The sequence below is a fragment of the Sylvia atricapilla genome, chromosome 9 (genome assembly GCF_009819655.1).
Source record: "Sylvia atricapilla isolate bSylAtr1 chromosome 9, bSylAtr1.pri, whole genome shotgun sequence".
Taxonomy (NCBI): domain Eukaryota; kingdom Metazoa; phylum Chordata; class Aves; order Passeriformes; family Sylviidae; genus Sylvia; species Sylvia atricapilla.
Genome location: NC_089148.1, coordinates 25193927 through 25206860, shown reverse-complemented (window position 1 = coordinate 25206860; position 12934 = coordinate 25193927). Strand labels below are relative to the sequence as shown.

Here is a 12934-nt window from a genome sequence, read left to right as displayed (position 1 = left end):
TGGGAGGCACGATCCGGGCTTTTCCCCGGCTGCCCGCTGCCTGCAGCCCCTCACCTGCAGCTGCGCCCCGGCAGTCGCAGCCCTGTGGATGCTCCTCCGGCAGGGACCCGCCCGCGGGGCTTCTGCAGCGTCACAAAACTTTGCCTCGGCTCCCGGAGGAAGGAGGGATGTGACCTGGAAAGGAGGAACAGGAAAAAGAGGATGTTGCTGCAGCTTGGAAAAGCTCTTTTTTTTTTCCCCTCCTCTACCTTGTCTCAGGATCACTGCAAGGGATTATACGAATGAGAGCAGGAAGCTGCAGTCAAGGGGGGTGCCAGAAATAGATTCATTTTTTTCTTTCTCCTGCTAGAAAAGATGAAGAAATTTGGGAGTCCATAGAGGCTGTTCCATAGGCACCCCCCACTTTTTGCTTGCCAAGGCATTTGCATTCCTCTAGAAAAAGTGACATCCACCTGCAAGGGGAGTTGCCAAGTAAATCCCAAAGAGCCAAAACTCCTGGAAACATCTCCTGCCAACTCCAGAGAGACCCAAGTTTGGAATTAGCAGGACATGCCCTGACTCTTTTCGGATGCTAGAGGAGAAGGATCAGCTGGGAAGATGTTAAATATTAATATTTTACCCAACCGCCGCCATTCCTGGATTTGGTGAGTATGCCACGGGCTTGTCCCGGATCACAGCACTTCTGCTGGCCACAAAAGCTTGGAAATCAGGATTTTTCCTGCCTCAGAAGCAGCTGCTGGATGGGAACATGGCTAAGGGGCTTCCTGGAGCTGTGGGTTTGCTGAATATTTCCTTCTCTGATCTCCTGTGCCCAGACTTTGATCCGAGGCACCCTCGCGACGCCTTCAAACAGGGACTGGGGGGACGGGGTGGGGAAAGGATGGGAAATCTCCTCTTGTCCTGGTCTGTTTACCTTCCAGGTGTTTTATGAACCTCAGTTTCCCTTTAAAAATTAATGAGTCCCTAAAACGTCCTTTGCTGGAGCGATTCCATGGTGCCACCTTGGCTCCTGCTCCCTGTTGCATTTTAATGAGCAGATGGAGCAGCTGCTGCTGCCTCTGCTCGGCCCGGGGCAGGGGCACAGGGAGAGGACAGTGACATTCCAGAGGCATTTCCCCACCTTGGCCTTGGGAGACAGCCCCAAAACCTCCTTTTGGAGGTAAAGATCCGCTGGTGGAGTTCAGGGCTGGACTCTTTGGGTGGTGGGATCATCCAGTGGGGATAACCTATGGAATCTGTGGGAATATAGAGATAATTTATATTCCGGTTGTTGTGATCTCACCTACGCACAAATATTGTGGGTTTACACAGAGTTGGTTCTCTGGAATCTCATTGTGGTTTTTAATCGTGTCGCCGTGGCTCTGGGATCAACCTGCAGGTCAATATTTGTACAGAGGAATAAAAATACCCAGGCTTGGAATGGTGCTGGGGGCTGGGGTTGGGTTCTCCAGGGCACGTCCTGCTCCTCTTGTGGGCAGTTCCAGGGGTAAGAGAACGGGAAGGGAAATGCTTGGAGAAGAGGAAAAACGCAGAGCCTGGATTAAAATGATCCTGGAATCCTGGGATGTGTTGGGTTGGAGATCATTCCATTCCATCCAGGGACACTTTCCACTCTCCCAGGCAATGGACAGTTCAAGGGATCCAAGGGCAGCCACAATTTCCCTGGGAAATCCAGTCCGGGGAGGAATTCCTTCCCAACATTTCTTCCTCATGCCAAATCTAACCCAATTTACCTTGGAATTTTCCCCCTGGCTTCCCCTTGGTGTGTCACTGGGGCAGTTGTTGGTTTGGTTTGGAAAGTTCCTCCTGAGGAAGAGCCCAGATAAGCCAAGAAAGAGGAATGGGAGTTGGGAAGTGTTAATTGATTTGCCAAATCTACAGATGAAGGGAAGAGTTAATTGTGGACAAAATCAAGACCCAAAGAGCCCAGGAAGTTCTGGAAAAAGTCTTTTTTCCTTTGGAGAAAGGAGAACCCCATTTCTGTGGCTGCAAGAGAACAGAGAGAATTTTAGCTCTAGGAACTGAAACAAACTCTGAGCGACCCCAAAATCCCACGGGAGGAGATTGTCAGGGATGGGTGTGGGGCAGATCAGAGCCATGGGATCAGTCTGGGGAGTTTCAGGGAAGTTTCGGGTGGTTCAAACTGTGCAGCTCAAAGGGAGCCTTGGCAGGGTGTGGATTTATGAAGGAAGGGATCAAGTTATCCCAAAGAACTGAGCCTTGCTAGGCCAGACCTGTGTAAGCTCCTGGTTGCTGTACATGAATTCCTGGTTGAAATGTCTCCAAGGATTTCTTTCCTCTGGAATGAATGTTTTGGGCTTCTTCAGAGCTTCTCCCTGCTCTGTCCCATCATCCCAAAGGCGATTTTTAATTGGATTTTCACCCTGGCCTAGGGGAAGGTGTCCTGCCCATGGCAGGGGTTGGATTAGAGGAACTTTCAGGTTCCCTTCCAAACCATTCCATGATTCCATGGATGTCCTTTAGCCTCCACGTTCTCCCCCAGGGGCAGGGGAGGAGCTGGTGGCTTCCATCCCCTCGTGGGCAGTGTGGGGCCTCGGTCACTGCTGCTTTGGGGCTGCAGAGGGGAGGTGTGCTCTGTGCTGAGGGGTGGGAACGGGCCTTGGGACACCTTTTGGGGAAATGGAAGCTGGGATGGCAGCAGCACAGCAGTTCCTGCTGCAGAAATGTGGGAATTGGGGGTTGTTTGCTGGGGATGGCTCCAAAGTCAGGCCTGGCCCCTGCACTGGGGCTGCAGACTCTGGCAGGGGGAGCAGAAACTCTGTCCTGATAGGAGGTGATGGGGACCAAATCCCAGGGTTTGTGACAGCTCAGGAATCTTGGAGAGGTTCTCCAGAGCTCCCAGATAGCAATGGAGTGACAGGTCCTGCTGGAATATAAACAGATTTATCAGTGCAGCGATAACCACGGGACCAGGAGTCACCCTGACCTTGACTCCCTCAGCTCCCCTGCTGCAGGCTCAGATATGGCACTTGGATGTGAGGCTGGAGGGGTTTTCCATAAGGTGGTGCCAGAATCATGGAATTCTTGGGCTTGGAAAAGCCCTCTGAGACCACTGAGTCCCCCAGCACTGCCAAAGCCACCCGTGTCCCCAGATGCCACATCCACAGGGCTTTTAAACCCTCCAGGGATGGGCACTGCCCCCTGCCCTGGGCAGGAAAGGAAGAAATATTCCCCGATGTCCAATCTAAACCTCCTCTGGGACAACCTGAAGCTGTCTCCTATTGTCCTGTCACTGTTCCCTGGGAGCAGAGCCCGATCCTCTCCTCACTCCATGGACAAATTTCACTTTGATTTTTTCTGTTGACTTTCAAAACACTCAAGGTTTGCTCTGGGACTGAACACTCTCCAGACCTGTGGGTTAAACCTTATTTCCCTGGATTTCAGCTGGATCTTAAACCATTTTGCTTTTCCTCACGGATTAATTCCTCAGCCTCCTATAAATAGGCAGGATTTCCAACAAAGCGATGATTTATATGCAGGAGGTATATTTGAGAGACAGAACTCTGCAATCTGTAGGCACAATTTTAGAAAGGAGAGGCCAAATATTTCTCCTGCGCTGACGAGTGCCTGGAGGAAGCACAAAGAGCTGGCTGTGTCTGCAGCAGAGACAATGCCTGCCTGAGAGGGGCCTGGGGGAGAAAACGATGGGATTTAATTGGCAGCGTTGGGCTGGGTGGGAAGCTGGCCACGGAGGGATCCCTGTGCAGGAACAGGGCTGGTATTTAGTGACCTTTCCCTTCTCCTCAGGCTCTGGCTTTTCAACTCGTTCCTGGCTGTGTTTTCCCGCTGCTTTTGAAAGGCAGAAGATAAAGAGTCAGAGGCTGCTCCTGACGTATTTACATTTCTGTGTTGCCATTTGTTATCTTCACTTCCAGGGAAGGAATCCGGGTGGCTTCACTGGGCTGGGAAACTTCTCAGCTGAGTTCACGGACATCTCTGCCTGTCATGCACACAGAGCTGTTTTTTTCCAGACTATTCCTCCTCCTCCTCCTCCTGCTGCTGCTCCTTGGGGCCACTGTCTGAGTCCTCCCTGGCTGCAGAGCCCCCTCGGATGGGCCTGGGTGGAGCAGCTGCCCCCCAGCCTGGCTTTGGTGTCTCCAGTGGGCATCTCCTGGGAGAGGTGACAGCCAGGGATCAGCAGGGACCCCCAGGATGACTTTTCCCTGGGTTTTGTGACTCCAGGAGGACTTGGGGCTGCTGGAACAACTCCAGAGGAGCCCCTCTGGAGCCAGGCTGGGAGAGCTGGGGGTGCTCACCTGGAGAGGAGCAGCTCCAGGGAGAGCTCCGAGCCCCTGGCAGGGCCTGAAGGGGCTCCAGGAGAGCTGCAGAGGGGCTGGGGACAAGGGCTGGAGGGACAGGACACAGGGAATGGCTTCAAGCTGAAAGTGAGGAGATTTAGATGGGATTTGGGGCAGGAATTGTTCCCTGGCAAGGTGGGCAGGGGCTGGGATGGAATTCCCAGATTTGCTGTGGCTGCCCCTGGATCCCTGGCAGTGCCCAAGGCCAGGCTGGAGCAGCCTGGGACAGAGGAATTGTCCCTGCCATGGCAGGGGATGGAATCAGATGCCCCTGGAGGCGTTTTCCAGCCTGAACCTCTCCAGGATGCTGTGAACACAAACTCAGCTCTCAGCATTTCTAAGAAGTCCTGGGCCTTTTTCCACTCTCACATCTTAGCAGGCTTAGGAATGCAGATTCCTGCTCTGAAAGCTTGATCAGGATTTCTTTCCTAACCCTCTTCTGCAGGGGCTAATAACTAGGATCTGGATTTCTTTTAGCTCCAATTCCCTGGCAGATTAGGCAATCTCAGGCACTCAGCGAGCACCACGATGGAAAAGGGGTTTCTTTTCTTCTTTCCAGCAGAAAGAAGTGAAATTTAATAAGGGAAATTTGGGCTTCCTGCTGACCTGGAGTTTGTCACGCACAAAGAATCCCACAAGTTCGGGGAATTGTTCTGTTTAAACACAGCCTGTGATTTCCAGCTCTGCCATCCTGAGAGCAGCTCCCCACTCCTGCTGAGCCAGGCCCCTGCAATTTATCCCCTTGGAAGGTGGCAAGAATGGAAAGGCTTTTCCAGGGGCTGAGGAACATTCCCAGCTGTGCTCAAGTTCTGCTGCACAGGAGAAATCCAGGTGCCCCCAGAGTTCCCTTCCCAACAGAGAGCAGGGCAGGTGGATTTGGGAATTTCCTCCACTCCCCAAGCCCAAAGCTCAGCCCAAATTTAATCCTAAAAACTAAACAAAGGATTTTCTGGTGCTTTTCCCTGTCCTGACTTCCCCAGGAGCCTCCTCAAAGAAATCCAGGTGTGATTAAAAACCTTTCCCTCCGAATTGCAATCCCAAACCTGTCGTCATCATCATCATCATCATCCCTCTCCTGTTCCCTCTGCCCTGGGAATTCTGCCTTCTGGCAGAGGGATTCAGATGGCCCCAGAGCAGAGCTCTGGGATCAGACAGGGAAAGTCTTTGCTGCTCACTTTGAGGGCAGCCACTACAAAACAGAAAGATCCTGGAGCTTGGAATTGTGGAATCGTGGGATAATGGAATGATAGAGCCGTGGAATTAGGGAATAATGGAATCATGGAATGATAAAATCGTGGAATAATGGAATCATGGAATAGTAGAATCATAGAATCACGGAATGATGGAATAATAGAATGATAGAATCATGGAATAATGGAATAATAGGACCATGGAATCATGGAATTAGGGAATAATGAAATCATGGAATGGTAGAATCATAGAATCATGGAATGATGGAATAATAGAATGATAGAATCATGGAATAATGGAATAATAGGACCATGGAATCATGGAATGATAGAATCATGGAATTAGGGAATAATGGAATCATAGAACTGTGGAATAACAGAATAATAGAATCATGGAATTAGGTGGAATTAGAGAATAATACAACTGTGGAATCAGAGAGGCCTGGGATCATGGAATTACGGAGTAGTAGAGTCATGGAATCACAGAATCCTGGAATCGTGGAATTAGGGAATAATAGAATCATAGAGTCATGGAATTAGGGAATAATAGAATCCTGGAATCACAGAATATCCTGAGCTGGAAGTGACCCAGAGGGTCGAGCCCAGCTTTTATCACAGAACACTTTCATTCCATGCACTATGAAATGTGGGCTTTTGTGGTTTTGTTTTGTTTTTTTAGTGAGGGTTGGAAATCATTCCCTAAACCTTTGAACTCCAGTGAAAAGCACCATTCCATCACAAAGTGTCCTTCACAGCATCTGCACTGTCTTGGTTCAGTCTATCACAGGATCCCAGCCCGGTGCGGGCTGGAAAGAGCCTGAAAACCCCTCTCATGGGCTGACCACGGCTGCTTGTTTTCCTCGCCTTCAGGCTGATTTCAAAACCCGATGAAGGGTGTGAAGAAAGGCGGCGACAGGTTCAGGAGAGAGGGGAAAAATCCCCAGCGCAGCCCCGGTTTGGCTGGTGCGGGAGGAGGCGGCGGGGTTCGCCTTTGCTCGCTCCCTTCTCCAGCCGTGCGCTGGGAGCTCGGGCTGACGTCAATGGAGCGGCGGAACCGGAGCATCCAGCATCCAACAGCCCAGCGCTGGGCCCGCTCCCAAAAATCCTCCCCGGCGGCGGGGAGTCGCCTCTGGCCACCGCCGCTAACAGGAGCCGCCTCAGGGATGTGTTAAAGTGTGAGCGCTGCTCGTTAAATCATGGAGGCTTCTTTTTTATATATATGGGTTTTTTTCTTTTTTTTTTCCTCTTTTTTCCTTTTTTTTTTTTTTTTTTTTTTTTTTTTTTTCCCGAAGAGGGGAAAAAAAAAAAAAAAAAAAGCAACTTTCAAAGTGACCGAATTATTGCTTGGCTTAAAAAGGGGTTTAATAATCGTTTTATAGAATCTATTCATCATTTTATAGGGTTTATTCATAGTTTTATAGGGTTTACTAATAATTTTATAGGGTTTGATAATAATTTTATAGGGTGTACTAATAATTTTATAGGGTTTGATAATAATTTTATAGGATTTATTCATCATTTTATAGGGTTTATTCATCGTTTTACAAGGTCTGCTTCTCCCCAGCCCCAGTTACTTGGGTGCCTTTGTTCCTTTTTTTTTTTTTTTTTTTTTTGATGCAAACTCTTATTTATAAGACTCTTTTTTTTTTTTATGTAACTCTAAATTCTAGGACAGAAAATGCCTGCGAGCCTTGCAGAGCAGTTTCTCTCTTTTTTTTTTTTTAGCTTTTGTTGTTGTTGTTGTTGGAAGGAAAAGCCTGGGGGGAAAAAACACCAACGTGTTAATTGTCTCAATGTGGGAATGCCGCAAAGGAGCTGGGTCGGGAATCGGGAATCGTGACACTGAGCTGATGGATTCCTGCCGGGAGCCTCATCCCACAGATCTGGGGCATTTTCAGGGCTTGTCCCAATCCATCCGACCTGTCTGGTGGGATCTGAGCACGGGGCAGCGTCTCCTCAGCCCCCAGGGAGCACGGCAGTGAAAATGCTGGGGAAAATGGGAATTAGTGGGGGAAACGTGGCCGGGATGAGGTCTCGGGACACGGCAGGGAAATCGTGGAGGGATAAATCAAATTCTCTTTCACTCTGGAAAATGAAACTGCCGTGGTTATTCACTCTGATGATGAGGGGAAAAACCCTTGGGATACAGAGGTTGGAGAGCAGGGAAGGGCACTGGGACAGCTCTGCAAAGCCCCTGGATGTCCCTGGCTGGGATCAGGGCACTGCCTTCCCCTCAGCATTCCAGAATCCTGGAATGCTGTGCCTAGGGAATGTCCTTAGAGCTCATCCTGCGTGCAGGGAGCCCTCCCCCGGCCCGGGGGCTCCTGCTTTGCCTCAGTGGCCCTTGGGGATGCTGGAGAGGCTCCAATCCATAAAGGACCAGCCCTGAGTCGGGCACGGCGCTTCCCTGGGGAGGGGGCTGTTCCCACTGACCCTGGGCTCTCCTGCCAGCTGGGAAATGGAACTTTGCAGGACAGAAAACAAGAAACCAAAGCCTGGAGGCAGCTCAGGAGGGGCAGATGGGGCTGTGGCACTGCAGCTTTGCCACGGCTTTGGTCCCTAAATCAGCTCCTGGGTTTATTCCTGAAATCAGCTCTTGGGTTTATTCCCAAAATCAGCTCTTGGGTTTATTCCCAAAATCAGCTCCTGGGTTTATTCCCGAAATCAACTCCTGGGTTTGTTCTAAAATCAACTCCTGGGTTTATTCTAAAATCAGCTCCTGAGCTTATTCCTGAAATCAACTCCCAGGTTTATTCCCAGAATTAACTCTGTTTCTCCAGGAACTTTCCAGGCAGATCCATCCTGAGCAGGGGGAGTTTGGCCCAGCTCTGGCATCATCCCTGGCACTGCAGTGGGAAGTTTTAAGGAATTTTTGCTGGGCCTTCCTCGGGTGTTCATATTTCCATGTTAATGCCAACTAAACTTGAACAATTCCAGTCAAGAGCAACAACAAAACTAAACCTAATTCTGTGGTGGTTTCCACAACTGAAACATCATAAAAATTCCCACTTTTCTGATGGAAAATCCCTGCATTTCCTTTTCCTGGCTGTTTAGGTTTGCCTGGACTGGAGATCAGCAGGAAATTCAGGGTTGTGATACAGATGGCACATGTGGAATTTGGGATCAGGGCAATTCCCTTCCCTGTCCCTTTGCTTCCCAGGGATCTGCTGGATCCCAGGGATTGGGGAATTCCAGGAATTGTCCCAGGCTGGGCTCCCACTCACTGGGAGGGAAAAATGCTCCAGGATATTCCAAGCTGATGTTTATCCCTGGATTATTCCATAGCTGTAGGTTTGCTGGTGAAATAAGAGTGAAGTGAATTAATCCAAAGGGTTGGATTCCGTAATGAAATAGTTTTTTTATAAAGGAAACATGGTGAGTTGATGATATAAACTCCTGGAATTATTGCATTATTGGATGATTATACAGAATCATTAATTATATCAATCAATTATAGGAATTAAATTAATCAATTCTAGGAGTACAGAAAAACCAGAGGACTGGGAGAAACAAATATGGTTGGAAAAGATGCCCAGGTAATGGAGGGGGTTCTGGCTCCCAGAGGATGAAGCTTTTCCATGGACAGCTGCCAGAAAAGGGAAGTGCCCCACTGGAAGCAGCAGATTCTGTGGTGCCTCCCTGGCTGGGGAGGGTTTGGATTTCAGGGTTTGGGGTTTGGAAGGCTCAGCAGGAGCCAGGCACAGCAGCTGGGATCACTGGGATCGTTCCTGGGACTCAGGGAATTGTGAGAGGAGCTGCCTTGGACAGACAGGATATTTCTGGCTTTTAGGAGAGCACAAAATACAGCTCGGAGTACTGGAGTAGAGGCTCCCACCAGGGGAGCTGAGGATGAGAGTGGGCGATCCGGGAGGATCCCACAAGGACAAGGCAGCTCCAGGAGCCTGGGATCACCCAGCCAGGAGGGCTCCAGGTCTGCAGGGGGATGAGGAGATCTCCTGGTGGGCAAAGGTTGGAGAAGTGAGAAATAAACACTCGGTTTGATGCGTGCTGGGGAAGCTGGGAAGGGCTGGACGTGGGTAGAGGGAAAGGTGAAATGAGGATGAACCCACAAATGCTGGGAATAACGTGAGCAATGAAGTGGAAGTCTGGGAAGGACCCTTTGGAGCAGCAGCCTCGGTATCTAGGGCAGCACTGACGTCTTTCCTGGGAAGGCAAAGCAGCTTTCAGGAGCTCCGGACTGGAAGCAGCAAAGGAGGCAGGAGAGGCCTGGGGGGACCTGTCAGGTGAGGCCCCACCTGCAGAGCTGCCCCAGGCCTGGGTCCAACAGCAGCAGGACCTGGAGCTGCTGGAGAGATCCCAGAGGGATCCCCGGAGCTGCTGCAGGGCTGGAGCCCCTCTGGAGCCAGGCTGGGAGAGCTGGGGGTGCTCACCTGGAGAGGAGCAGCTCCAGGGAGAGCTCCGAGCCCCTGGCAGCAATCCTGATGTTCCCTGAGGGTGGCAAACACAGAGGGCCAGAGAACACAGACAGGGAACTAATAGCTAATTACACTGACAGGCAGCTAACAGACAATTGCACAGGTAGAGAAATTTTAATTGCATTATAGAATCCCAGAATGATTTGGGGTTGGGAAGGACCTTAAAAATCATCCCATTCCCACCCCTGCCATGACAGGGACACTTCTACTGTCCCAGGCTGCTCCAAGCCCATCCAGCCTGGCCTTGGATATTTCCAGGGATCCAGGGGCAGCCACAGCAAATCTGGGAATTCTATGCCAGGGCCTGCCCACCCTCCCAGGGAACAATTCCTGCCCAATCTCCCATCCAGCCCTGCCCTCTGGGAAGCCATTCCCTGTGTCCTGTCCCTCCAGCCCTTGTCCCCAGTCCCTCTGCAGCTCTCCTGGAGCCCTTCAGGCCCTGCCAGGGGCTCGGAGCTCTCCCTGGAGCTGCTCCTCTCCAGACTGGGCATTCCCAGCTCTTCCAGCCCCGACAATCTCTTCCTTTTGGATTCCCTGGATCCCATCCCTGGGCCTGTTGCCTTCTATTTTCCTGATTCCATGACTATTTTCCTCTCTCTGGATGCTTTTAGTGCAGGAGGATTCTCCAGGAGCAAAAGTGTGGGCTGGGGAATCATTCCCTGAAACCCCCCCCGGGGTCAGTTTAAACCCTGCCAATCCCGTCGGATTGTCAGCCAACCCCTCCAGGCTGGGAATGCCCCATTCCCTGCATCCCAGTGAAACATTCCCATTCCCTGCATTCCAATAAAACCTTTCTGGGTGTTGTTTTTGTGGCCACAGCAGCAGCGAGCCCCTGCCGGCTGCTTTGCCATGCAGCTCACACAGGAGCAGGATATTCTGGGATCGGATCCCGGGAACAGCCGTGACTCATCAGCTGCAGCAGCAGCCAGGAGATGAGGAGCTATTTATTACGGCTCTTCCAGGCTGTGAATTCTTCTGAGCAGCCAGTTCACTCAGGAATTATGTAATTATTCCTCCTGGATGATTTCTCTTATTGGTTTGTAATTACAAAAACCTTCGCAGCACACTCCTGGATTTTTCAAATGAAATCCTGGGAATGACTTTAATGTGAGGAGAAGGGAGAGATTCCATCTTCCCTTGTTTGTGTTTGTTTGGTTTGGCTTTGGCAGGGATGGGTTTGCACAAACTTCCTCTTTTTTTTTTTTTTTTTTTTTTTTTTTTTTTTTTTTTTTTTTTTTTTCTTTTTTTGGTGAAACTGTTTCGCTCATCGTTTACTGAGTTGGAAGTTTCTAAACAAATGTTTGGGATGAAATCATCTGGTCTTGGAAACTGGCAGGAGGGGAATTCCATGTGGGAGTTCCCGGCTCGTTGGGTGGGAGAAGGGCTGGCTCTGGAGCTGCTGGAGTTGTCCTTATGCCTCCCAAATGCTGCCTCTTCCCAGAGAGGAATGAGGAGATCCAGGAGTTTTGAGGGAGGTGGTGCTGTCCTTGTTTCCATCAACAGCCCGTGCCTGCTCATCCCAGGAGAATCATGCCAGCCACTCCCAGAAGGGAGAGGAAGATTATTGGCAAAACCTTCTGAAAAAGAGAGGGAAGTGGGTGTGAGAGCATCTCTGGGGCTGGGGATGCTCCTGATGCCACCCACAGCCCCTGGAGCTCTGGAGCAGCATTCCCAACCTGCTGGGTCCCTTTCCAGCCCTGGAGGAAGCACATTCCTCCTCCCTGATGCTCTGTGGAACCAGGATCCTGCCCCGTGGCATTCAGGAAAGCTGAAAACAGGGAATTGGGGCTGTGCTGAACCTCACCGAAGTGCTGGCTCCTGACAGGCTCCACTCGTGCTTTGCTGAGGGCTTGGGTAAACATTTCTTCGTTTTAATCCCCAGTAAAAGAGGAAAAAGCCACATCCTTCCATTTCTAATCTCAGAACTGTGCTATAAACTCATCACAGGCTGAGGATTCCTGAAGTCACACAGAGGGTGAGCTGGCAGAGCTTTTGGAAAGCTCTAAATCTCATTTTAGTGTCCAGTTATCTTAGGGAAGGCTATTATTTTTACACTGATCGTGGATAATTTGGCTTTAATCTTTATTCTATGCTCTGTTTTGACTTTGCTGGTCAATTTTTATCACTCCCTTAGGAAGAGACGTTTAAAGATGGTTTAGCAATGAGTTTGGAAGGAGAGATTAATTCCAAATCTGCAGGCGGTGATGGAAAGGGTCTGTCTCAGGTGCATCATTCGAGCTCCTCTTGGCTGTTTCAAATTAGATTTTATTTTTTTTCCCCCAGAACATGTAGGATCAGGTGTAGGTTGGAAAAGCTCTCTCAGACATCGAGCCCAACCTTGCCCCATGTCCCCAAGTGCCACATCCACATGGACTTTAAAGCCTTGCAAGGATGGGGACTCAGCACTGCCCTGGGCAGCTGGAAAACCTTTCCATGAAGGAATTTTCCCACTATCCCAGGTGGATAAGGAATGAGCCTTCACATTCCTGATGGTCTCAGAGTCCCTGACCCCCACTCTTGGTTTTTTGGGAACCATTCCCTCTGCAAGTCCCTTCTCCCAGCCATGGGATCAGCAGTGGCTCAGTTGTGTCCCAGCTCCAGAACCCTCTGGAACATTCCTTGGCCTCTGGGTGGGATCAGGGGGATGGGAACAGGGCAGGCTGAGCCCTGGACAAACTTCACCCTAAATAAAAACCAACCCCGGGGAAAGATCCTGAAGGCAGCCGGGGAAAGCGCAGGCAGGAATTTCATATAACTCATCCCTGTGTCAGCTAAAAGGAGAATTCCCAAAAACGTCAGCGCTTCCCGGCTCTGGCGAAAGGCCCGGGGGCGTTGGAGCCGGCTGACATCACAGGGACGGGGAATGAATTCCCGGCGAGGCTGACGCCAGGGAGAATTCCGGCCCCGGGCGGCGGAGCCCAGCCTGGCAGAGCGGGGCAGGGAAAGGCTGAGCGCACCAGGACTGGGCTGGCACTGCTCTGGGCAACAA

At 50.6% G+C, this 12934-nt stretch overlaps 1 protein-coding gene across 1 annotated transcript in view; it reads left to right on the top strand.

Annotated features, from left to right (window-relative positions):
* Nucleotides 1–569: 569 nt before the first annotated feature.
* The window catches only part of PDE4B (phosphodiesterase 4B), an 89094-nt gene continuing 76729 nt past the window's right edge, over nucleotides 570–12934 (top strand). Inside the window, 1 exon segment of the mRNA XM_066325332.1 lies at nucleotides 570–644. Coding sequence (XP_066181429.1) covers nucleotides 598–644 — 47 coding nt within the window. The 5' untranslated portion in view covers nucleotides 570–597.